Here is a 27561-nt window from a genome sequence, read left to right as displayed (position 1 = left end):
TCCTAGCTGATGTTATTGCCACTAAAAAGGCCACCTTCCAAGTAAGGTAGGCTAAATCCACGGTAGCCAGAGGTTCAAAGGGGGCCTTCATTAGAGAAGACAACACCAATTCCAGATCCCAAGCGGGCACCACTGGAGCTACGGTTGTTCTAATATTGGATAGACATTTGAAGAAGGATTTCACCATGGGATCCAAAAAACAAGACGATAAGCCAGCCTTCCTACGAAACTAAGAGATGACTGCTAAGTAACACTTTAAAGACGAATTGGACAAACCTTTCTCATACAGAGATACCAGAAACTCCAAAACTAGGGAAACCGGAGCTGGTTCTGGTTCTTGGCCACATGTTCTAGCATAATCCTTAAAGCGGGCCCATTTAAACATATATGATCTTTTCGTGAAGGGTCTATGAGCCGCTTCTATAATGGTTAAAACGGATTGCGACAGAGGCTGAGTCTGGATATCTAGGCTGGCTGTATTCGCCAAGCCGTGAGCTTCAGAAGGTGTACATCTGGGTAGAGGACTCACCCCTCCTGGGATGTCAATAGGTCCAATCTGTTCCTGTATCTCCTGAAAATTCCCCAAGACAGGTGTAAGAGGGGAGCAAACCATGGTTGTCGAGGCCACCACGGTGTCACCAGAATGCAGCGGGCATTGTCCCATTGTAACTTCGCAACCACTCTTAGTAGCAAGGGGAATGGGGGAAAGGCATAGGTCACGGCTCTCCCCCAAGCGTGCAGGAATGCGTCTCCCAGACATCCCTCTTCCGTAGGGTGCCTCATCCTCACACAAAATCTGACACACTTCCTATTCTCTGGAGCGGCAAAGAGGTCGATCTCCGGAGTTCCCCACTCCTGAAAAAGTTGACGTACCTCATCTCAGTTCAGAGACCAGTCATGACACCCCATTGGGTTCCTGCTCAGAGCGTCCTCAAGGGAGTTCTCCTCCCCTGGGAGATGGGCTGCAACCAAGTAAATCCCTCTCTGAATGCACCATTCCCAGACCTGAAGTGTGAGCCCCAGAAGACGTTGGGAGTGGGTGCCCCCCAGTTTGTTCAAATAACACATAACGGTCATGTTGTCTGTCAGTATTTGGACTACAGTGTTGTGAATCATCTACTCGAAGGATTTTAGGGCCCTTTCTACGGCCATGAGCTCTAGAATGTTTATTTGTAGAGCAGCCTTTCCTTGTGCCCATCTTCCGTGAGTGACGAGGCCATTTGAATGAGCACCCCAACTCGTAAGGGAGGAGTCTGTCATGACCGTATGTGATGGGACAGGAGGATGGAAGGGTAGCCCCATGCAAACACACTGGGGGTGTGTCCACCACCATAGAGAGCAGTGTACTTCCTGTGGTAGCACTAGCCTGGTACAGGGGTCATCCGTAATGGGGTTGAAGTTCAACCCGAAGCAGTATTGAAGGGGGTGCAACTGAAGTCGTGAGAAGGGGTTGACCGATATGATAGACGCCATGTGGCCCAATAGGACCTGTATCTGCCTGGCAGAGAGGTAAGTTGAAGTTAGGGCTACCCTGATGTGTTCCTGAAGCACAAAGAAACGGTCCCCCGGGAGGTAGGCCCTCTGTGAGGAAGTGTCCAGAAGAGCACCAATGAACTGGATCCGGCAGACTGGATGTAGCAAGGACTTCTCCGGGTTTACCACCAGGCCCAGATGCTGTAGAAGAGACAAAACAATATGGACATGGTCCTGTAATTGGGAGTATGACCTGGAAACCAGGAGCCAATCATCTATGTAAGGATAAGCCATAATCCCCTGGGTCCCGAGGTGTGCAATGACTACTGCCATGCATTTTGTGAACACATGGGGCGCAGTGCTTAGGCCAAATGGGAGTACGTTATAGCAGAAAGCCCTGCAGCCCACCATGAATGACAGGAACCTGCAATGGTGAGGTACTACTGACAAATGAAAGTACGCATCTTTCAGGTCAACAGTGGCAAACCAGACATTCTTAGTCAACAGAGGCAGAATAGCTGACAGAGTGACCATACGAAATTTTTTGGGCAAAATGGATTTATTCAAGGCCCATAAATCCAGAATGCTCTGAAGCCCCCTCCACGCTTGCTAACCACAAAATACTTTGAGAAAAAACAATATGGGAACATAGAGTGGTGAACATGGGAAATGGCCCCTTTTTGCAATAACATTTCAATCTCTTGTAACAGAATTGAAGATGGAGGGGTAACGTTAACTGTGCCCACTTGTGGGGACTCCTCGAACTCTATGGTATACCCCCGTTCGATGACAGCAAGGACCCATTTATCTGATGTGATCTCTGCCCAGTTGTTATAGAAAGGCTCAAGCCTCTCTCCAAACCGGGGAGGTCCCGGAGGGGGGGGGTTCCATTAAGGTGAACAGAATTAGCAACTTCAGGGTCCACCTCTAGAGAGGGGTCCCTAACAGGACAATTGTCAGGAGGAGGCGTGTTGGAGCCGCTAAGACAAGACTCATCAAAGGTGCTTCTTTGAGGCGCCCTGAGCCCTTGGCTTATTTGGGTATGGCTGGTACCGTGATTTGGGGGGATAGGAATTTCTTCTATTGGACTGGTACCTATAGGACGACGCATTCCTACCCCTAAAGGGACCCTGGTAATTATTGTTAAAGTTCTTACGATAAGTATTCGGGGGTCCCTGCCATCTCGTTTTTTGTTGATAGTAGGGCTGCCAGGTGTAGCCAAACTTGTTGGCAGCCTGGCACACCTCTTGCTTCTCCTTAAGAATGGCATCAGTCTCTGGATTGAAGAGTCCTCCCTCGTGAAGGGGGAGATCCTCCGCTAAGGCCTTGCCCTCCTCAGACAAATTTGCTGATCATAACCAGGCATGTCGCCTAATGCAAGTGGCCGTGGCAAAGAGGTGATCTGCCGACTCGGCCAAGTGTTTGGCAAAGTCCTTCTGGATCTTTGACAGAAGGACAGCCTCTGCCTGAAGCGCTTTCAGGAAACGTTGGTCTTCCGTTGGTAATTTATCTAAGTATGGTAGTATTTTGGACCACAAGAAAGTCTGGTACCCTGACATATATGTGGCATAATGTGCCATTCTAGTAAAGAGGCCAGCTGCTAAGTGGGTTTTCTTTCCTAGAAAATCCACTTTCTTTCCCTCCTTGTCTGGGGGAGCAGAGAGGGTCCCCTTTGGGCGTTTAGATTTCACCATCTCTGCCACAACCGTATTCGGCTTCAGCAGATTTGTGACCCATTTAGCATTAGCAAGATCGATCCTGTATAATGAGTCCACTCTTTTAGGGGTGGCGGGTACATTAGCGGGAGGAGTTTCCAGAATCTTTACCAGCTTCAACAAATAGGGTAACATGGGAAGGACAAATAGGGTAACATGGAGGTTGGGGTGTTCTGCTCCTCTAAAGGGAACATGGGATCTTCGATGTGATCAGGGACCCTTGGGGCTGGGAGATCCAGAGCCTTGATCATCCTCCCAACAAGTGAAGCAAATTTGCTAAAATTAGACGGTAACGCATCGGGCTCCGTCCCCGTCTGGGAGTGAGTGAGTCAGGGGAATCAGATTCTGAGTCCGAATCCTCTTGGTCAACAGTTCCCTGCTCAACCAATGCAGCAGGAATGTCCTGAACCATTGTAGGTGTAGCCGAGGGTCCCGGACGAACAACAGGCAACATATCAACAACATTACAATTAGAATTTTCAACACAAGTGGAAACATCCACACAAGGAGTCGCATTAACACTGGTTGAGCGACCCACGCCACCCCCTCTCTCAACAGATGGTGACAGATCAGGTGGTGCAGCGGTTGAATCGCCACCCGCAGGAGACATCAGGTTCAATTGGGGAAAGCAGTTGTAGAGGTGCCACAGCCCCTCTGCTGAATGCCCTGAATTGGGTCCATTTGAAGGCCAGAAGCCATTGAGAGGTTAGGATGCTGGGCATACAGGAAGTTCCCTGGTGGGCCCAGTCGCCACATTCCCGGATAGGGATACGGTGGAGGGCCATATGGTCCCCATCCTGAGGCCGAGGAAACGTGACTTCCTAGATCGATGCCCCCTCCTTGAGTGCCTAGAGCCCAAAGAAGAAGATGATGATGATGAGGACCCGCTCCCGGGTCGCCCGCCTGGTGAACGACGGTGTCGCCTCTCCTCTCGCCATCCGTTGTGCCTCAAGGGGGATCTGGACCTCCAACACCTGGACGCGCGGCTCCCGGTAGGCACTCTTGGTACCGGGATGGGCATTGGGGGAGGAACTTGAGCATTCGCTGATATCGGTGAGATCATGTGAAGAGGCTCGCTCCTGCGCTCCTCCTCCACACCCGACAGGGAGGGCCCCTCCTGGGATCGATCGGAAGCTCCGCCCTCCGGTATGGCCTCCCTTCCGGTATCGGGAGAAGCGCAGCTTGCAGAGGCTCGGGGCGGCAGTGCGGCGATCAGCGCTCCCGGGGACCCTGCTCCCAGCTGGGTTGATGTCAGCGTCACACTCGGGGAGTCAAGGACAGTGCCGGGCGCGTCAATTCTGGCATGGGTCCTGGGTGGCACGGATGCACAAGAAGGACCAGCAGCGGCTCGGTCTCCAGCGCCGGCAGTGCGCTCTCTTCATGGAGACCGATGGGAGGTTGAGCAGTGGCTGGGAGAGAGGTGGTTGATGTTCTTTCCGCCCTTTTTGCAGCGGTCTTCTCCAGGCTCCCTGAGGAGCGGCCATCTTGCTCCCCCTGTTTCTTGGTCTTTTTCTTGGCCTGCCCCATGGTCTGAAGAGGTCTCTCTCTAGGTAAGTTGCCTGAGGCCCTGGGAGTTGAAGTGATGATCGTGGGCATTAAGGCCCTGTCATAGAGGGCCGCCTTTAAGCGAGCCTCCCTGTTCCTCCGCGTCTGCGGCGTAAAGGCTGCACAGATGCCACAGGCCTGGGAGAGGTGCCCCTCTCCCAGACAGCCCAGACAAAGCATGTGGCCATCCGTGTCTGGCAACACGTTAGGGCATTTGGAACATTTTTTGAAGGAAGACGTCATCATATTGGATGACAAAAGGCCCCTCAAACGGCGATCCACGGGCAAGGCGATGATTTTGCCTGGCCCTGGGGCAATTAGGGAGCAGTCAGAGTCCAGTCCGAAATCAGGGGGCAACAGATTACCTAGAGTAGTTAATTTCAGTCCAAAGGTCGTATATTTAGAGGCAGTCCAATAGTAGCAATGCGAAGGTTCTCAAGTTGATGCCTATAGCTTGGCGGAAAAAAGAGAACTAGTGGTAGGCTCCGCCGAGATTTGCAGTTGACTACAACAGGAAAAATAGAACTTTATAAAAATGAAAATGTGTCGGATGAGAAAATATCACAATACCTAGGGAAGCAACACATACCACGAGTAACAGACGAACAAAGGGAAAATCTGAATAAAAAATTACGCAAGAAGAAAACAATACAGAACATGCCAGCAGATAAAGCACCAGGGCCGGACGGTTTTGCCACCAAATATTACAAGGCCTTCCAAGAAACTTTGATACCCCACCTCCAAAGAGTGATGAACAACATACTTGAAGAAGGAAAAATCCCCGATTTTTGGAAAACCGCTTCGATATCCCTAATACATAAAGAGAATATGAGCAGTACCTCAGTAAGAAACTAGAGACCCATCTCTCTACTTAACATATATTATAAAATCTTTACTGGCTGGCAGACTAAAGGACTTATTAAACAACAGAATAGGTGAAGATCAGGTAGGGTTCCTCCCGAAACGTCAACTTAGAGACAACATAAGAACAGTAATAAATGTTATGGACTATTATGAAAAAACCAGCCAGAAGGAAGTAGCATTCATGTTCCCCGACGCTGAAAAAGCGTTCGACAGAGTTAACTGTCACGGCGACAATAAGGGAGATGGATATCAGATACTACTTCACGAATGCAATCGAAGCCATTTACACAGAACAAGTTGCAAAAATATGGTGAATGGACAACAATCGACAAATATTTCGATATCAAAATGGACAAGGCAGGGATGTCCCCTTTCTCTCCTGATTTTCATTCTAACTCTGGAGATTCTACTAAACAACATAAAAAAGAATCCAGAATTAAAAGGATTAAGAACAAAAGGCCACTCCTATAAAACACGCGCGTTTGCTGACGACATAGTGTGCTTCATTGAAGATCCAATAAACAATACAAACAAATGGTTAATAAAAATAGAGAAGAATGGAGAAGTGGCAGGTCTGAAAATTAATAGGGATAAAACGCAAATTATTGTAAAAAAATATGATTAGAGAAAAGAAAGAAAAACTACAAGAAAGGACGGGAATAAAGGTTACTACAAAAGTAAAATACTTGGGAGTAATAATTTCTCCCAATAATAATAACTTGATTAAAAATAACTATGAAAAAAATGGTCTGAAATAAAAAAACAAACTTCAGAAATGGTCATAACTTAGTCTTTCATTGCTAGGCAAAATAGTGGCAGTAAAAATGAACATCCTGCCTGACATCCTGTTCACATTTCAGACACTCCCGATTCTTAGAACAAACACGTTGTTACAGAAGTGGCAAAAAGAAATAATAGAATTTATATGGAACAATAAAAAACAGAATAAGAGTGGTAAATCTAATAGACGATAAAAGGAGAGGAGGCCTGGCTCTTCCTGAGCTCCAACTTTATTACGATGCTGCAGCGCTAAGCTGGCTCAGAGACTGGGCGTCATTAGAAAAAGAGAAGGTCTTAGCAATAGAGGGATTTGATATCAACCAGGGTTGGCACGCCTATTTATGGAGAGAAAGAGGTAAGAAAGAGATACTTTTCAAGAACCATCCCACAAGAGCCGCACTAATTTTCACCTGGAACAAATACAAAAACAAGTTGCACCAGAAAACTCCAATGTGGTTCTCCCCTAATGAAGCATATCACAAAAGGGAAATACCCTGGAATATTTGGCTAACATATAACCAACTTCTAAAGATCAAGGGACAGGAAATAATATTAAAATCAAGGGAAGAACTGACACAGATAGACTCCACCATCTCATGATTCCATTACTACCAAATAAAGGAAAACATCAAGACAGATAAAATATTAGGCTTCGAAACTAGAAAAACCTTCTGGGATAAAATACTAATGACAAAAACAAAAATAATAAGAAAAATATATAATCAACGCTTAATATGGGCCACAGAGAAGGAACAAATTAAAACCAACATGATAAGCTGGTCACAAGACACAGGACACTCTATACCTCTGGCAGACCGGGAAAAAATCAGGAAAAAGAAAATTAAGTACACGTATGCCAAAGACCTCAAAGAGAGCTGGTACAAGATTTTCTACAGGTGGTATCTAACACCCGAGATACTAGAAAAAATTAACAAAGATAAAATGAAAATTCGATGCTGGAAGTGTGGAAAGAAGAAAGGCGATTTCCTACATATGTGGTGGAACTGTAGAAAAGTAAAAAGATATTGGTCACAAATACATAGAATGATGGAAAAAATATTTAAAATAAAATTCGAACCTAAGCCAGAAACATTACTATTAGGTCTACACAACATGAAACTGGAAAAGAACGAGGACAGGATTTTTTTTTTTATCTAACAGCAGCAGCTAGGATGGTCTTAGCAAAACTGTGGAAAACCGGAGATCCCAACAATGGAACACTGGATTAGTAAAATAATGGACATAATAAGCATGGACATTTTGACACAAAGAATCTCTCAAAATTACATGAAACCCCAAAAAACAGAATGGAACTCAGTATTAGAATTCATAAGGGATAGAAACAAAGAGATGTACACAATGGACATTTAAATGAAATCCAAGGACTAAGTAAGTAAAGAATGGGGTGAATCCCCAGAGCAAATAGATAAAACATACATTAAAGAGAATTAATATACAAGAATATTGAAATGAGGGATTGCAATGTATTAAAGATTTTGAATAACCTATGTAAAAGCAAAAATGTATGAATATTTCTGGTCGAACCTGGAAGTACCCAGATCCCCATTCCCGCTCCACCCTTCCCCGTACCCAACCCTGCTCCCCTCACCCCCTGCTCCCCTACAACTACCCCTTGTAACCCCTTTTGTATCCACTGTATGTTTTAATATATAGGTGTATGTAAAATAAAATCAATAAAAATATTTGAAAAAAATATTTGGAGATTCTCGCACCTTTCCTCGGTTGCAACTCCTATGGAAGTCAATGGGGTTCCTCGAGAGTAACGTCATTTCCGACTCCTGCAAAAGAGGCTGAAAGCCAAAAGGACCGAAAATAAAATTAATTTAGATGATCAAATATGGCCTTGGTTTGCTTCTGTCAGGTTCCGCTGGGTCTTAGAATGAAACACACACTCACAAGAACAGATCCTGGAATTGCGGTTTATTCAGTCCATACAGTACAAAGCCAAAGAGAGAACTGAGGTTTCCCGCCAAGAGTCTCCCAATCCCCCTCACTCCCCCCTTTCCCCCTTTGCTTATCACAGTTTAGACTACAATTCCTTTCCCACATCTTCAAAGTGAAAGCTTGGCCCAGATGGCCCTACTATAAACTAATCTATCATGGCTACTCCCTCTAGTGTCAGGAAGAAGACTTCTTGGAATCTCTTGGAAACATGAAGGCACATCCTGACAGCTTCTTTCTGGGCAGAAAGGCATCTCCTGACAGAAATAATTGCGCTAATTTTCCTTTTCGGGGCATAGATAGACATCAACATCACAAATAAAGCAAATCTAATTGCAAAGGGATTCTTATTATTATTATTACTAATCTCTCCCTTACTGTTTGAGGTTCTGTGTCAAAGGAAATGGTTTTTGGTTGTGCCAAAAAGGGTCCAATCATATATATATGGATGGATTGGTAGAATTTTAAAAAACAGAAGATTGAAATACAAAGGACCTTTTTTTGTCATTCACCAGTTTTTGACTCCCAAACCCAGCCCTTCCCCTCTCCAAATAATAATAATAAAGGAAATTTGAAAAAGGAGATGGAGGGCCTGATTCTAGCAGCCAAAGAATAAGCCATTAGAACCAATGCCATCAAAGCCAGAATTGAAAAGTTGACAACAGATCCCAAATGTAGAATCTGCAAGGAAGCAGATGAAACAATAGATCACATCCTCAGCTGCTGCAAGAAGATCGCACAGACAGACTACAAGCAGAGGCATAAGACCATTGCTCAGATGATTCACTAGAACTTGTGCCACAAATACCATCTGCCTGCAACAAAGAACTGGTGGGATCACAAGCCGGAAAAAGTTACAGAGAATGAACACACCAAACTCCTCTGGACTTCTGGATTCAGACAAACAGAGTTTTGGAGCATAATACTCCTGACCTCACAATCGTTTTAAAAAACAAAGTATGGATCATAGATGTCGCAATCCCAGGCAATAGCAGGATTGCAGAGAAACAACTGGAAAAGCTGACATGATATGAGGATTTAAAGATCGAACTGCAAAAACTTTACTGGCACAAGCCAGTAAAGGTGGTCCCACTGGTGATCTGTATACTGGGTGCAGTGCCTAAAGACCTTGGCCTGCACTTAAACATAATCGGTGCTGAAAAAATTACCATCCGCTAGTTGCAAAAAGCTACCTTACAGGGATCTGGATGCATCATTCACAAATACATCACACAGTCTTAGACGCTTGGGAAGTGGCCAATGTATGATCCAATTCAACAATCAGCAGAGTATCTGCTGTGGACTCATCTTGTTGTGTTTCAAATAATAATAATAATAATAATAATAATAATAATAATAATAATATGGTGATCGGCACACTGGGTGGCATGCCAAAAGATCTCAGCTGGCATTTGGAAACAATAAACATTGACAAAATCACGATCTGTCAACTGCAAAAAACCATCTTGGATCTGTACGTATTATTTGAAAATACATCACACAGTCCTAGATGCTTGGGAAGTGTTCGACTTGTGATTTTGTGATACGAAATCCAGCATATAGATCTTGTTTGCTGTGACATCCTGTGATTTTGTGTCAGTAAAATACTAATACTAATACTAATACTAATACTAATAATAATAATAATAATAATATTGCATTGAGCATGGTTTGATTGGTGGTTGCCTGATGATAATGATGATAATAATAATAATAATAATAATAATAATAATAATAATAGCCTAATAATAATAATAATAATAATAATAATAATAATAGGGTTTTGTGTGTGTGTGTCTGTGTGTGTATAGGTAATATATATTTTCAAAAAAATACCCCAGCCATTCTGTCAGTGTGTCGGTTGCTTTTGAGTTCCGGAACAGGCCACTGCTGGTCAAAATGGCCAACATACTGGCCAGCATTGTGACCAGAAACACCCTCCTGAGTGCTTTGGAGGAGAAGCGGAGGCACCAGATGAAGGTTTGTTGTGTTTCCTTATCTTATGGCAGACCCTAAAATGGGCTTGAATGGGGATGAGAGAGTGTGACTGGCCCAGGGCCATCACTAGGGGGCCTCAATGGCTGAGCAGGGATTCTGACCCAGGCCTCCAGAGGCCTTGCCCAGGTCTCAAACCATATAGGCTCTGAAATAATAATAAACATTAATGTTGTTGTTTACTCCTTTAGTCACTTCTGACTCTTCATGACCTCATGGACTAGCCCATGCCAGAGCTCCCTGTCGGCTGTCACCACCCCCAGCTCCTCCAAGGTCCAGCCAGTCACTTCAAGGATACCATCCATCCAACTTGCCCTTGGTTGGCCCCTCTTCCTTTAATAAATATTAATAAATTATTTTATTATTGTATTTTATTATATTTTAAAAAATATTAATATAAAATAATACAATAATACAATTTTGTAAAATATAATAATATACCATATATCATATAAATAATATATTTTATATAAAATATAAAATAATATATAATATATATCATAGTATATACTATATAATATAAAATAATACGATAAAATATAAAATAATAATATTGTAGAATATATATAATGTAATATTTATTATATTATTATATAATAAAACTATACCATAAATATTATATAAAATATAAAAATAATATTTTATATTATATTATTATATATTAACATAATAATATAATATAAAATAATATATATATGTATGTGTATATCTATTTGTATATAATTAGTAGGGCTGGGCAATTCGTTTCGTTAATTCGTTAATTCGTTAAGAATTCGTTATTTTTTGAATTACGAAATGATTACAAAACTTTTTTTTTAACCTGGAAGTGTTTTTAAATATCGAAACGGCAGGCGCCAAAAAATTTTGTATTTCCGTCCATTTCGGAAATACCTAAGATGGCCGCCTGCCGATGTTTGCTGGGAGCTCTCCTCTCTCAGCGCCGGCTGTGTGGAAGTGCCCTCAGACAACTTAGCTCACAGCAGATATGGTGAGGTTTTCTGCCTTGATATCCTGAGATATAGGGCTGTGTGGAAGGGCCCTGAGAGAGTTTATTAACCCAGAAGGTGGGGGGAATAAGGCATGGCAATTTTCCCGCCTGAGGGGCAAAGCGAGCACGCGCGACCCTCTGAGGCCACCCTATTGGCTGGAGGGGGGGGGGACGTCCGAAGGCGGGAAAAAGAGGGGGAGAGGGAGGGCGGAGAAAGGAGCGGAGCCTCGAGGGGGAGCCCCGGCTTCTCTGCCGCCGCCTCTTCATTCCTCTTCTGGAGAAGGAGCGAGCGGTGCGGCTCCGGAGCAATGGCCGCGTTCCTCGGCGGCGCAGGAGGAGGAGGAGGCGGAGGAGGGAGCCTCGGGAGCGGGGTTTGCCCGTGGCCACGCTCCCCTCCGGGCTCGCCGCTGGGCTGGGAGCCGCTGTTGCCGGGGCTGCAGATCCACTCGTGCTCGGTGGAGCAGACGCTGGTGCCGCTGGTGGCGCAGGTATTGCCCGCTCCAACCCAGCCCTCCCCCTTCATTGTCCACTTTGAAGGCTCCTTCTCCTCCCGCCCTCCCTATTTGGGACCCTTTCTGTGCCCACACACACACACACACACACAAAAAGGGACCGCTCAGTTCCCCTTTCAGCCGAAGCGCCCTCAAACGGGGAAGGACTTTGTGTCTTTTGAAGGGCAGCCAGCCAGCCATCCATTCACCCCGGCCTTTGCTGTTTGGCTTGGCATTTGGGGCGCTTCTTTCTTTCACATAACTTTCCCTCATTCTTTTTTCTCCTCCTTTCGACTGTAATCCTTTTTAAAGAGCCTGTGACTAACTTCCGCGAAAGTTTGGCGCTTCGGGCGAAAAAAGTTTCTGCTATTGTTGTTGCTGCCAGGCTCCGTTGCTTTGTGTGGCTTGGTGAATATTTAAAAATATTGAAAAAAAAAAAGGGCGCCATCTTTACAAAATGTTTTGTAAATATTTACGAAATTTCGTAAATACCGAACTTTTTTTTTGGAAAATTTTGTAATTATTTTAAATATCAAAACAAAAAAAAAACGCCAATTACAAAAAGATTTTAGAAACAAATTTTTGCGTTGTTACCCAGGCCTAATAATTAGAAGTAGCATCAATGTGCTCTGAAGTAAATGACCTGGTGGTTTGCTCACATTTTTAGTCCTTCTTCCTTGCAGAAATACTTGATCCATCGGATGTTCCTTGTGGGAAAATTGAGGCAAGGAGTACAAGACGGAGAGATTATAGGTATACCTGCTATACCTATTCTTAATTTTAGTGCAGCCAGAACAAAAATTTGGCAGAAATTACAACATTCATTCATGCAAAATGAACATGATGGGAGATGTTGCAGTGGTTGGCTTTTGCTTGACTGGGAAACCAAGTTTGGGGCAGAAAACTAGAGCTTTCTACCTGAGGATTTATAATTTTCTAGCATACTCCACATCCCAGGATCCCATCAAGCTTAAACTGAGGGTCCGGTAGTATAACCGTCCAGTGTCAGAAAGAGGGTTGTACTGGGTGACCTTTAGGGGTCCCTTTGAACTCTAGGATGTTGTTATTGTAATGTGCTTTTCGCTCTCTTTGCCAGCCTATCATGAGCAGCTCTTCCAGCAGATCTACAAATTCCATTTGGGAGAAGCAGCTTCCGGGGTCGTGCTCATCTATCCTTCCTGCATTCTTCATGTTATTGAGGTGGGCCACATAAAAGAAAGGGAAGACATTGGCATTTTTAAAAAGTTTGCATGGAATATTATTATAATTATTGTTATTATTACTAGCTGTCCCCTGCCACGCAGCCCAGTCTATGTATATGCGCATTATTTGTGTATATGTTTGTATATATGTGTATATCATAGAATCATAGAATCAAAGAGTTGGAAGAGACCTCATGGGCCATCCAGTCCAACCCCCTGCCAAGAAGCAGGAATATTGCATTCAAATCACCCCTGACAAATGGCCATCCAGCCTCTGCTTAAAAGCCTCCAAAGAAGGAGCCTCCACCACACTCCGGGGCAGAGAGTTCCACTGCTGAACAGCTCTCACAGTCAGGAAGTTCTTCCTAATGTTCAGATGGAATATACGTGTGTTTGTGTATATATATGTGGTTTTGCGCATGCGTTGTAATGTATTTTTTTGTGTTTTGGCTTTTTAAGTCTCTTCTACTGTGTTTTTCAGTGATTTTATGATTGATGGTCACTTGTTTACCTGATAGGTGTATTGTGTCCAAATTTGGTGTAAATTTGTCCAGTGGTTTTTAAGTTATGTTAATCCCACAAACGAACATTACATTTTTATTTATATAGATGATGATGATTATTATTATTACATCCTAGCAGAATCCGAGCGTAAAGGAGGGTAAAATTACTGCCACCAAATTTGTGAGGAAAGCCGGGTAATGATCAACATCTGCTTAGGAGCTGGTTTATAAAGGGACTATTATTTAGAGAAGGCTTTATTCATTTGATAGCGTAGCGTTTACTGTCCCTGGTTTGGTTATACTTCTTATGCAGGCTGTTTGACTTAGGAGAAACTGTATCAGGCAAGGCTTGAGGAGAACAGTAACAATTTTATTGGAACAAGCAAGGTATAACAGATTTGTTTGTTTCTTTACAAGAGGCACGAATCTTGACTGGTTACATTAGTAAGGTTTCATGAGTAACCTCAGGCACAGACTTCAAGAGGTTTCTATAAGCAGATGTATCTCTCCTGGACAACTGTCCCAACAAAACAAATAAGCCAAAAGGCTTATTTAATAGAATTGGCTCTCAGTCAAACCTTGATTCTTAACCCAGAATTAATAACCCCCTGTAGTTTTATCACTACCGGATCCTTTCCTGTAACCCCTTTGGTCACAAATTAATTCCCTGAATCTCCACCCAGAGATTCAGTCTTCCCTGTAACTCACCAGCTTACAGACTGCCACTTTTAAACAGCTGCCCCGTGAAGAGGCAGTTGGCTCCGCCCCCGTTGCCATGGCAACTCAGCTCAAGCCACCAGCCACCATCTCTAACAAAATATAATCCTACATACTTACTGTGACGATGTGTAAGGTTTTATTCCTTTGGTTATGTGTAGTTTGGATAGCGGTTTAGGGATGGTAAGTATGTAAGATTATGTTTTGTTGGAGAGAGTGGCTTGGTGTTAACTGAGTTGCCATAGCAACAGGGGTGGAGCCAACTGCCTCTTCAGGGGCAGCTGTTTTAAAAAAGAGTCAGTCAGTACACCAGCGATCTACTGAGTGGACTGAATCTTTTGGTGGAGATTCAGGGAATGTGTCTGTAGCCAGTGTGCTATAGGGAAAGACTGAATCTCTTGGTGGAGATTCAGGGAATCAATTGGTGACCAAGTGGTTGCAGAGAAGGACCCGGTACAGGGGGTTGTTAATTCTGAATTAAGAATCAAGGTTTGGCTGGGTTTAAGCCTGTTGTGCCAGCTGTGAAACCTTATGAAGTGTTTGCCTGAGTTTACTCATGAAACCTTTCCAATGTATCCATCAAGATTTGTGCCTCTTTTGAAGAACAGTTATACATTGTTATACTCCTGTTAAAATAAACTTGTTACTGTTTTCCTCAAGCCTTGCCTGATACAGTTTCTCCTAAGTTGGACAGCCTGCAATAGTAAAGTCAAGCTAAGAAAGTAAACGCTATGCTATCAAGTGAATAAAGCCTTCTGTAATTAACAGTCCCTTTATAAAATAGCTCCTAGGTTGATATTGATCGTTGCCCAGCTTCCCTCATAGATTAGGTGGCAGTGGGTGCTTTACCACGCGCACCTTCACAATTGGTGGCATTCGGTGGCATTAAAACGGTCATCGTTACAATTGGTGGCAGCAGTTTAACAACTCCTTCACACTTACCATTTATCAACCACTGTTCAAACAACACATAACCATATGAATAAAAATTACATATCGTCACACCTCCCAACCCATAGGGATTATTTTTAGCTTTTCTACAAACTAGAATGGTCAAAAATAATTTGGGTGATATCAACATCATATAAGTACATACAAACCATATATTGATCAGTTATCCAATATCATCCATGTATGCAATACCAAAGTTTCTCATCTTTAACATTTTTCTTATCTCCTTTTTAATATACTTGGTTAGTTTCCCTGTGACTCTATTGATATATAATCTCAATATTTTTACATATATCAATCTTTTAATATCATTCAGTCCTTTAAACTTATGAAGAAGTCTGAATAATTTGAAGAAATTTAAATCTTTATAGTTAATCACAGGTTGTTCACTACTAAGAGTCTCTTGGTCTTCCATGAAGTTACAACGCTGTTGTAGGAAGTTTTCTTTTTTCTCTTCTTTGCTGCTGGAGTTTTCTCCTTTCAACCTGGTCTTCCAATTATCAGCAACACTTCTGCTTTTATTGAGTTTTAATGCTTGAATAAAGGCTCGCTTCAACGTAGCGTCAGGTCTTAGTGAGGAACTTGTAGTTCCTTGAACATTTTTCCTGGTATTGAAGAGAATTCGCTATCGTTGGAAGAGCGAACAAGAACATTGTCTTTCTCTATTGCAATCTCATCACTGCTATCTGGACGAACTCCTAAAGCTGGGAACTGGAGATTTGTCTTTTTATCAAGACTAACACAGTCAGTATATATCACTTTTCTTAACAGTCCATCAGCTTGGTTTGTATTCTCTTTTTCTTCCTTGTTCGATGAAGAAGATTCTTCCTCCAATATATGATTAAATCTTTTTCTCTGTTTATTTTCTTTTCAGTTGTACACATATCGAAATGCTCAGGGTTAGTAAGGAGAAGCTGATCTAATGTTTTATTCTCAGCAAAATGTCTCTCTCCTTTCAGACAAAGTGGAGAATGTTTGAGAGTCCTCTTATCTTCATCATCAATGGTTACAGGGTACCAGCTTGCATCAGTCAAATTGTTGATGACAGCTTTTGATATTTTGTACTCCCAACCATGTCTACTAGGCCTGGGTAACAATGGAAAAATTTGTTTCTAAAATCGATTCGTTTTTTGGGGTGTTTTGCATTTTGTTATTTAAAATAATTACAAAATTTTCCTTTTTAAAAGTTCGGTATTTACGAAATTTCGTTATTATTAACGAATTGATTCGTTAAGATGGCAGGCCCCCCGTGCATGCGCAAATCACTTCCGAAACTTCGTTATTGAAACGGGGTCGATTCGTTAAGGTAATAACGAATCGATTCGTAAAAATGGCAAAGCGATTGCGCATGCGCGAAAACGACCTCCGAAACTTCGTTATTAAAAACGAATCGATTCGTTATTAGGATAATAACGAATTGATTCATTAAAATGGCAGACATGATTGCGCAATGCTAAATGCTCTATAAACAAAACCATTTCATAAAATAAATAAAATAAAATAATCAAATAGAACAAGATATTAAGATATTAAATAAAAAGTAATAAGATAAAGTAGCCAAAACTGAGTCAAATAATATAATGAAATAAACAATAATATAATAATTAAATTTAAATAAATATAAATAATAATAAATAATAATAGTTTATAAATAATAATAAATATTAATAATAATATAATATAATATAATATAATATATATAAATGAAATAAATAATAATATAAAATATAAATATTTAAATAAAACATAATTATAAATAATAATAAAATAATATATAAAATTAAATTATAAATTATTAATAATATATAAAAATAATGTTATTATAAAAACTTAGAAAGTAAATATAAGAAATAAATAAAGAAAAAGTAACAAAAAGTAACAGAAATAGAAAATTAACAAAATGATTGCCCTGTTGTGGAGCGAAAACACCCACAGGACAGCCACAACAACTGGGTGAAACAGGGACAAACACACACACAGGCACACAAGTTTTTTTTTCTTTTTTTAAGAATATTTTTTGTATTTTTTTAAGAATAAAAGAAATATTTAGCAAAAATATTTAAAAATAGAAAATTAACAAAATGATTGCCCTGCCCTGTTGTGGGGCGAAAACAGCCACAACAACTGGGTGAAACAGGGACAAACACACAGGCAGAGCAGCAGGCAAAGCCTCCCCACTGCTCCCAGCTCCTTAAACCGCCCTCGCTCTCCCAACAGATACTGAATGAATGCAAGCAAGCAGCCAACCAAGCCTCCCTCCCGAACCTCCCGTCTCCTCGCCTTCCCCAGCAATGAGCAATGCGGCCATGCGGAGCCGCTTTTAAAGGGCAGCCCGCCCAATCACAATGAGCCACGGTGCTTGGGAGTGCCGGATTGGCTCCCGGCGCACCCAGCATCCTCCATCCCAAAACGTCATTTCCGAAACGGGCGGAAGCTCGTAAAAAAGATGGAGGATGCCGTTTCAATATTTAAAAACACTTCCGGGTTTGAAAATAAATTTTGAAATCATTTTGTAATTGTTAAAAATAACGAATAATTAACGAATTACAAAATTAACGAACGAAACCGCCCAGCCCTAATGTCTACTGCCAAATAAATAGGTTCCTTAAGGGTTAGCTTTTCTTCAGCTTTCTCTTCTGATTGTATTTCATTGTCTTTGTCAATGAGCTCAGCAGAGGTAATTTCTTTACTTGGAGCTGAAGGTAATACATCTTTTAATGTCAACAATTCTTTCAGCTCTTTTTTCTCCTCAGAATTTATCACTTGTTTTGCAGGAACCACTGTTTCTATATTCTCATCACTGGCTCTATCTGGGTGCTCATTATATTTCTGAGGTACCACACTCAAGTCTTTTCCCTCTTTAGGTAACTCTGATATTTTCTTAATCCTTCTGACCAAGTCATTTCCAATCAAGCATGAGTAAGGGATCTCTGAACTTATGGCAAAGTCCCACATGCCTGTCCAATTGCCATATCTTATAGGCAAAGAGACCACGTTTGAAGCAATCACTGGTCCTAAACCTTTTAAATTAATATGAGAAGTAGGATTTTGATACCTCTCAGGTACCATCTTTGGATGAATTACACAAACTTCAGAACTCCGTGTCTCTCCAGGTTTCCATCTATTTTGATAGGTTCCAAATAGTCATTTGGGACTGTGTTTATTACCACAAACAAACACTGTTTTTCAATCTGTTCCCCTTTTTGAACCACCTCAGTGCAATCCTTCTTAGCACTGGGTTCCATTTCTTTTTCAGGGGTATTTCTTTTTCTAATTAAGGTGGACTTCTCTTTTCTCATTAGATTACATTGAGACTAAAAATGTCCTAATTTTCCAGAATGAAAACAGTCCTTATTTCCCTCAGTACTGTTAGGCTGCATGGTGCCTGCCATCCTCCAGGTGGTGTTTTCTACTGCAGATCCTCTCCCTGGCTGACTGTGAGGGGAGTTTTTAAATGGCAGTTGGGATTGTCTTGCTTCCTTCCTGACTCCTTCTTCTTCTTTAAATCCTTCCTTTAAAGTAATCAACTGGTCCACTATGATAGCTGCTTGTGTTGAAGTTTCAGGGTTTCTATCCTGTATAATCCATCTATAATCAAGGGGAACCTGATGATAAAACTGCTCCTTTTGAATTAAGTTTTTGAGCTGCTGGAAGTCATTTACCTCAGTGCCTCTGATCCAACTCTCAAAATATTGTGCCTGCTTGGAGGCTAATTGAGAATAACTCTCATATTTTTCTTTTTTGATTGTCCTGAACTTCATCCTATAAAATTCAGGCGTCAGCTGTAATTTCTGTTGGACTTGTTGTTTGAACTTAGAGAAATCTCTATGTTCTGTCTCTGCCATGTCACTGTAAATCTCCAGGAGTTTACCACAAATCTATGGCCTTAAATATGCCATCCATTTTCCCTCAGCAACATTGAAGTCCTTACAGCCCTAAACGGTTCCGGCCCCACCTACCTCTCCGAACGCATCTCCTCCTATGAGCCGGCAAGGACATTAAGATCGTCCGGGGAGGCCCTGCTCTCGGTCCCGCCAGCGTCACAGGCGCGGTTGGCGGGGACGAGAGACAGGGCCTTCTCGGTGGTGGCCCCTCGGCTATGGAATGCCCTACCCGTGGACATCAGGCAGGCCCCTTCATTGCTAGCGTTCCGGAGGAGGACCAAGACGTGGCTCTACGAACAGGCATTCGGTCAACAATGCAATTGAACTCACAATGACGGCATTACTGAACAAGGAATGGCTAATGGATTATGAGAACGAGATCTGATTTCATCCAGGCGTAGATGATTATTTGTTGTATGTCTGTGTATGTTATGTCCTATTTATTGTAATTGTTATTAATCGCACTGTAAACCGCATAGAGTCGCCGTATCAGGCTGATATATGCGGTATAGAAGAAAAGCAAATAAATAAATAAATAAATAATACAGCATCTTTCAAAAGAAATTAAAAACTTTTCCACATTATCTTCTTTATTATATCTTAGGAATTTTCTCAAAATATGATCCACAGGGATCTCCTCTTATCTCTCCTGTAGATTTATTTGGGCCTGAGGGAGAGTTAAACGTTGTTTTTCAATTTCTAATTCCATTTTCCATAATTCAGCCTGCCTAACTCTCTCCTCCGCTTGTCTGATTTTTTCCCTCTCCTCAAACTCCATTTGTGCCCTTTGGGCTTCCATTTCTGCCTCTCTTTTGAGCTTCTATTTCAATTTCGCTTTGTCTTGCCCAGTCCTGTGCCTCAATTTCCAATTTCCTTAACTCTAGTTGATATTTGAACTGTAATTCAGACGTAGGAGTTTGTCCTGAGTCTGAGCTTCCCTCTTCTTGATAAACCTCAACCTCTTTGGTTAATTTGCTTTGCTTCTTAGCCGCCATCTTTTAGGTTAAACTTTTACCTCAGGATTTTCTTTTTGGCGATCTTTAGGCACTAAATCAGATGTTAAACAGATCCCGTCATCTGCCACCAATTTGTAAAGAAGGGTAAAATTACTGCCACCAAATTTGTGAGGAAAGCCGGGTAATGATCAACATCAGCTTAGGAGCTGGTTTATAAAGGGACTATTATAAGGCTTTATTCAGTTGATAGCGTAGCATTTACTGTCCCTGGTTTGACTTTATTTCTTATGCAGGCTGTTTGACTTAGGAGAAACTGTATCAGGCAAGGCTTGAGGAAAACAGTAACAATTTTATTGGAACAAGCAAGGTATAACAGATTTGATTGCTTCTTCACAAGAGGCACGAATCTTGACTTGTTACATTAGTAAAGTTTCATGAGTAACCTCAGGCACAGACTTCAAGAGGTTTCTATAAGCAGATGTATCTCTCCTGGACAACTGTCCCAACAAAACAAATAAGCCAAAAGGTTTATTTAACAGAATTGGCTCCTAGCCAAACCTTGATTCTTAACCCAGAATCAATAACCCCCTGTAGTTTTATCACTACCGGATCCTTTCCTGTAACCCCTTTGGTCACAAATTAATTCCCTGAATCTCCACCCAGAGATTTAGTCTTCCCTGTAGCTCACCGGCTTACAGACTGCCACTTTTAAACAGCTACCGCATGAAGAGGCAGTTGGCTCCACCCCTGTTGCTATGGCAACTCAGCTCAAGCCACCAGCCACCATCTCTAACAAAATATAATCCTACATACTTACCATTTATCAAGCACTGTTCAAACAACACATAACCATATGAATAAAAATTACACATCGTCACACTGAGCCTTCTCAAATGGAGACCCTTTGCAGAATATGATTTCATCTTCTTTTTGCCAGGCTTCCAGTGGGACTCTCTACCACATCCTGAAGGACCTTGCCAACTTTGAAAAGAAAGGCGCAGAGTAAGTGGGACAAAAACCTAGAGTAGAGCTTGTAAAGGAGAGTTGATGCTCATCGGGTTGAACCATGGTTCCAAACCGCATTCATTCTATGGTGCAGATGCACTCAAAGAACCCTTTTTCGGCCTTTTGGAGCTTTCAGGAATTGTGCCACACTGCTTCGTGCCCTGTTGGATTCTGTTTCTTACTATGGAACTTTGTGCCTTGGCAACTCTGAGCATCCCCAGAGTCGATGAGAAGCACAATGGAAGGGCACCATTACTTCCCACAATTTAGACACTGGACTCCTTTGGATGCAGCCCAAAATCCCATTGGCTTTTTGAGCTGCTGCATCACACTCTTACCTCATGTTCAACTTGTCCACAAAGACGCAAAGATCTTTTCCCCATATTGTCAGGCCAGGTGTCTCCCATCCTGTCTCTGTGCATTTTCCGACAAAGTGAAGTATCCTACACGTCTCTGAGTTAGTTTGGGCCAAACTAACTCTTATCTGCCGAGGTTCCTATGGAGTTGAATCCCGCCTTCTGGAGTATGCTTACTCCAACCTCTCCCTTCTCTCCCCATCTCCCCCAGGGCCCTGTTGCAGAGCATGAAGGTGCTGGTCCTCTCCCACAACATCCCCACGTGGCTCTTCTCACAGTGGTATGCCACACCAGTGGAGGTGCCCGAGTCTCTGGAAGACGCCACCCAGGGCCAGACCACTGAAGAGGTGCTCACCGAGTGCCTGACCCTCTTGCTCAAGATGGGCGTCTACCTGGCCACCAAGGTGAGGGAGGGAGGGGTCAGAATATAGGTGCATGTATACCTGTGTGCATGTGTGTGTATGGTATGCATACCTATATGTATGCATGGTATGTGTATGTATGTATATATGCATTTATACACATGCGTATATGCATGTATATGTGTGAATATGTGTGTATTTGTATCTGTATATATATATATATGTAGGTATATATCTATATGCATGTATGTATAATATGTGCATGTATATGTATACATGTGTGCATATGAGTATTTATTAGGCCTGGGTAACAACGCAAAAATTTGTTTCTAAAATCGATTCGTTTTTGGGGGTTTTTTTGCATTTCGTTATTTAAAAGAATTACAAAATTTTCCTTTAAAAAAGTTCGGTATTTACGAAATTTCGTTATTATTAACGAATCGATTCGTTAAGATGGCAAATCACATGCGCAAATCACTTTTTTCTTTTTTTAGAATATTTTTTGAATTTTTTGATTTTTTTTAAGAATAAAAGAAATATTTATCAGAAATATTTAAAAATGGAAAATTAACAAAATGCTTGCCCTGTTGTGGAGCAAACACAGCCACAGGACAGGGACAAACACACACACAGGCACACAAGGTTTTTTTCTTTTTTTTAGAATATTTTTTGAATTTTTTTAAGAATAAAAGAAATATATTTATCAGAAATATTTAAAAATGGAAAATTAACAAAATGCTTGCCCTGTTGTGGAGCGAACACAGCCACAGGACAGGGACAAACACACACACAGGCACACAAGTTTTTTTCTTTTTTTAGAATATTTTTTGAATTTTTTAAAGAATAAAAAAAATATATTTATCAGAAATATTTATTATTATTATTATTATTATTATTATTAACTTTATTTGTACCCCGCTAGCATCTCCCGCAGGACTCGATGCGGCTTACACAGGCCAGAGCCTCAAAACACAATACAATAAAACATAACACAATAATAAACAAAGCAAATCAAAACAATCAAGCAAAATAACAACAATAACTACCTCAGGACACAATTAAAACTGGTTCGGCCGGCGCAATGGGGTACAGAGGTTAAAATGCTGAGATGGTAAGAGGAACATGGATTAAAAAGTGCGGTGTGCAGTAACATCGGTTGTGCTAAGGTGCTTCTAGGACTTGGGAAGGGGGAAATTCCTAATCTGGGAAGGCACATCGGAACAGCCAGGTTTTTAGGTTCCTTCTGAAAACTGCTAAAGTAGGGGCCTGTCGGAGGTCTTTTGGGAGGGCATTCCAAAGTCGGGGGGCCGCCACAGAGAAGGCCCTGTCCCGTGTCCCCACCAAACGCGCTTGCGACGTGGGTGGGATCACGAGCAGGGCCTCCCCAGATGATCGGAGTGAGCGTGTGGGTTCGTAGATGGAGATGCGGTCACGCAGGTAGGGTGGTCCCAAACCGTTCAGGGCTTTGTAGGTGAGCACCTGCGCCTTGAATTGGGCTCGGAAAATAAATGGCAGCCAGTGGAGCTCCTTAAACAGAGGGGTAGACCTCTCTTGATAATGGGCCCCGGTTAACATCCTGGCTGCTGCCCGCTGGACCAATTGAAGTTTCCGAGCCGTCTTCAAGGGCAGCCCCACGTAGAGCGCATTGCAGTAATCCATTCTAGAGGTGACCAAGGCGTGGACCACCCCGGCCAGATCTGCCTTCACGAGGTACTGTCGCAGCTGGCGCACAAGTCTCAGTTGTGCAAAGGCCCTCCTGGATACCGCCGACACCTGAGCCTCAAGTGTAAGCGAAGAATCCAAGAGGACACCCAAACTGCGGACCTGTGGCTTCAGGGGGAGTGTAACCCCATCCAACACAGGTTGCCACCCTATACCCCGATCCGGTTTACGATCGACCAGGAGGACCTCTGTCTTGTTGGGATTGATCTTCAGCTTGTTCTTCCTCATCCAGATCGACACAGCGGCCAGGCACTCGTCTAGCACCTGAGAAGCCTCCTTGGAATTAGGTGGAAAGGAGTAGTAGAGTTGTGCGTCATCCGCATAAAGATGGCACCCAACTCCAAAACTCCGGATGACCTCTCCCAGCGGTTTCATGTAGATGTTGAAGAGCATGGGCAACAAGATAGAGCCTTGCGGGACCCCACAGGACAAAGGCCAGGGGTCCGAGCAGGCGTCTCCCAGCTTCACCATCTGGGTGCGTCCCTCCAGGAAGGACCGGAGCCACGACAAAACCGTGCCCGCAAGGCCCATCCCAGAGAGTCGACCCAGAAGGATACCATGATCGATGGTATCGAAAGCCGCTGAGATGTCCAAGAGAACCAGCAGAGTCACACTCCCCCTGTCCAGCTCTCTGCGGAGGTCATCCACCAAGGCAACCAAGGCTGTCTCGGTGCCATGACCAGGCCTGAAACCAGACTGTGACTGATCTAGGTAATTGGTATCGTCTAAAAAGCTCTGAAGCTAGGAGAAAAATGTAAAAATGGAAAATTAACAAAATGCTTGCCCTGCCCTGTTGTGGGGCGAAAACAGGGCAAAGCCTCCCCGCTGCTCCCAGCAATGAATGAATGAATGAATGCAAGCAAGCAATGAATGAATGAATGAATGCAAGCAAGCAGCCAAGAACCAACCAAGCCTCCCTCCTGCACCTCCCGTCTCCTTCTCAATGAGCAATGCGGCCACGCGGAGCCACTTTTAAAGGGAAGCCCACCCAATCACAATGAACCACGGTGCTTGGGAGCTCTGGATTGGCTCCCAGCGCACCCAGCATCCTCCATCCCTAAAACGTCATTTCCGAAATGGGCGGAAGCTCATAAAAAAGATGGAGGATGCCGTTTCGATATTTAAAAACACTTCCGGGTTTGAAAATAAGTTTTGTAATCGTTTTGTAATTGTTAAAAATAACGAATATTTAACGAATTACAAAATTAACAAATAAAACCGCCCAGGCCTAGTATTTATGTGTACATATGTATATTTATGTGTATAAGTGCATTTATGTGTACATGCATGTGCACCTGTGTCTCTAGATGTGTACAGTATGTGCATATATGTATGTATATGTGTATATGTATACATGTATACTTATAGATGTATATACACACACATATGTGTACATATGTGATGTGTATATATCTGTGTATGTATATATGTATGTGTGTACATATGTAAGTATATATGTGTGTGTATGGATGTATATGTGTGTGTACCTTTAGAAACCTCCAGGGAAGGAGATGCCACCTCCACCACCAATGATGCTTATGAGTTGGAAGGAACTCCAAGGGCCATCCAGTCACTAAATCACAGAATCCTAGAATTGGAAGGGCCACTCAAGGGCTATTCACTCTAGTCCTTCTGCCAGGCAGGAATGCACAACCCACATGCTCCCAACGAACAGCCATCCAGCCTCTGCTTAGAAATCTCCAGGGAGGAATCATTATCGTTTATTATTATTATTGAATCCCAAAATTGGGGGAGACTCCAAGGGCCATCCAGTCCAACCCCCCTTCTGCTAGACAGGACAGCATCATGAAAGCCTTCCTGAAAGATGCTCATCCAGCCTGTAATGAAGCATCCCACGATAGTCTTTGGAAAAGACTCTCTGCCAAGAAACAGGAAAATCATTCAAAGCAACCCCTCCCCCCGACACATAGCCATCTAGTCTGTTTAAAAGCCTTCAAAGAAGGAGCCTCCACCACATTCTGGGGCAGAGAGTTCCACTGTTGAACAGCACCCACAGTTAGGAAGTTTTCCCTAATGTTCAGGTGGAATCTCCTTTAATTTAGTTTGAAGCCATTGTTCTGTTTCCTTGTCTCCAGGGCAGCAGAAAACACGCTTGCTCCCTCCTCCCTATGACTTCCCCTCACATCTTGATACATGGCCCTCATGTCTCCTCTCAACCTTCTCTTCTGCAGGCTAAATATGCCCAGTTGCTCCTCATAGAGCTTGTTCTCTAGACCCTTGATCATTTTAGTCACCCTTCTCTGGACACTTTCCAGCTTGATAACATCTCCCTTCAATTGCAGTGCCCAGTGCGAAAGTGTGATTCCAGGTGTGGTCTAAGACAGAATAGAGGGGTAGCCTGACTTCCCTGGATCTAAACACTAGACTCCTATCTATGCAGGCCAAATCCCATTGGCTTTTTAAGCTGCCACTTCACACTGTTGACTCATGTTCTTTATCCTGTTCACGAGGACTCCAATCTTTGTCACACATACTGCTGTCAAGCCAGGTGTTCCCGATTCTGTATCATTGCATATCATTTTTTCTGCCCAAGTGGAGTATCTTGCATTTGTCACTATTGAACTTCATTTTGTTAGTTTTGGTCCATCATCTCTCTAATCCGTTAAAATCGTTTTGGATTTTGCTCCCGTCTTCTGGGGTATTGGCTATCTCTCCCAATTTGGTGTCATCTGCAAACTTGATGATCACACCTTCTAACCTTGCATCTAAGTTATTAATAAAGTTGTTGCTCAACAGGTGGGCAACAAGGGCCTGAGTGACTGCCTGCACCGGGGGGTCCCCGAGCTTCTGATCCTGGCCGAAACTGTCCACCGCCTTTGCCAGGCTCCCGAGTGCTGGAGCCCCGCTGAGTTCCTCCAAACGTTCAGTAACCCTCTGCAGCCCAGCATGGATTCTGGTAAGAAGGAAAGCAAGAGACCCTCTGAATGCATAGGATGCTGTTGTCTAGGTTTGCTTAAAAAAATTGCATAGTAATTTTTCTTTTCAGAAATAATGAACTAAAAAACAATGACATATATACTATAACTGGTGGTTAGGTGGCATTTAAGACTAAAAATAATTCCTATGCTATTTTACTTTGACATATTGGAGAAATGAGTGTGAAAAGGAGTTGAAAGTGGTGCCAAACCGCATTAAATCTGCAGTGCAGATGGACCCTTTGGTCTCAATTATGATCATTAACCGCTTGGTGTCTTTGCGCTTTTTTGCAGAAACAGTGTGGCCCACTCCTGCCCATATGCTGAAATGAAAGGCTCCGGATATCCATCCAAAATTCAGGATGATAATATCATTGGTGATATGAGCTTAAATGCAGACTTTGGCCTGGGATTCTTGAGGTCCACCTGCACTAGGGAAGGCATCAATAAAGATGTTTGTATTTACAACACTTGGGAGTTGTCCACTTCATTTGGCTGCTTATCTAAACAAAGGGAAGCTCTGCAAAGGTCTATGTATTTGCAGAGTGGCTTGTAGGTCTTCTGAATGTGCACAGACTACATTATCATCGACATAATGGAGTTCTATAACAGATGTTATTGTGACCTTGGTTTTGGCTTTTAGTCTGCTGACATTAAATAGCTTGCCATCTGTCAACTGTAAGCAAGCCACACCCTTGCGGAAGAATACGAGAAGCTCAACCTCTAATTGAACATTGAGAAAACCAAAGTGCTCTTCCAGTAGATACCAGCCAATTCCTTCTGCAATGCCAGAAATACACTTTAATGGTGTAATGTTAAAAATTTTTGACCACTTCTGCTACCTTGGCAGCCACCTCCCTATAAAAGCGAAGTCCACCAGTATTGAAGTGATGCCCCTACACTATCAACTCTGTTGGACTGGCCACGTTGTCCAAATGCCTGATCACCATCTCCCAAAGCAGTTACTCTACTCCCAACTCAGAAACGGAAAATGGAATGCTGGTAGACAGTAAAGGAGATTTAAAGATGGGATTAAAGCTAACATTAAAAACTGTGGCATAGACACAAAGAACCGGGAAGCCCTAGCCCTTGAGTGCTCAAATTGGAGGTCAGGTGTGAACAACAGTGCTGTGGAATTCCAAGCAGCACGAACA

General features: G+C 42.7%; 1 protein-coding gene across 1 annotated transcript; it reads left to right on the top strand.

The window, feature by feature from the left end:
* The first annotated feature begins 7145 nt into the window (after positions 1 to 7145).
* Positions 7146 to 26739, top strand: LOC137095557 (testis-expressed protein 47-like). Its single transcript, XM_067462341.1, has 8 exons — positions 7146 to 7255; positions 10181 to 10319; positions 12497 to 12566; positions 12910 to 13013; positions 20964 to 21028; positions 21599 to 21791; positions 26229 to 26388; positions 26702 to 26739. The coding sequence occupies exons 1-8, from the start codon at positions 7146 to 7148 to the stop codon at positions 26737 to 26739; spliced, it is 879 nt and encodes a 292-aa protein (XP_067318442.1).
* Positions 26740 to 27561: the final 822 nt, after the last annotated feature.

This window comes from Anolis sagrei, chromosome Y (genome assembly GCF_037176765.1).
Source record: "Anolis sagrei isolate rAnoSag1 chromosome Y, rAnoSag1.mat, whole genome shotgun sequence".
Taxonomy (NCBI): Eukaryota; Metazoa; Chordata; class Lepidosauria; order Squamata; family Dactyloidae; genus Anolis; species Anolis sagrei.
This window is presented reverse-complemented; position numbering and strand designations above follow the sequence as displayed.

Excerpts from the sequence above, each read along its gene's own strand:
- LOC137095557 (XM_067462341.1), top strand. The coding sequence starts at position 7,146 with ATGATAAGCTGGTCACAAGACACAGGACACTCTATACCTCTGGCAGAC. Across the intron at positions 7,256-10,180 it reads AAAGACCTCAAAGAGAGCTG|CCATTCTGTCAGTGTGTCGG; the intron begins GTACAAGATTTT and ends AAAATACCCCAG. Across the intron at positions 26,389-26,701 it reads GCAGCCCAGCATGGATTCTG|AAACAGTGTGGCCCACTCCT; the intron begins GTAAGAAGGAAA and ends GCTTTTTTGCAG.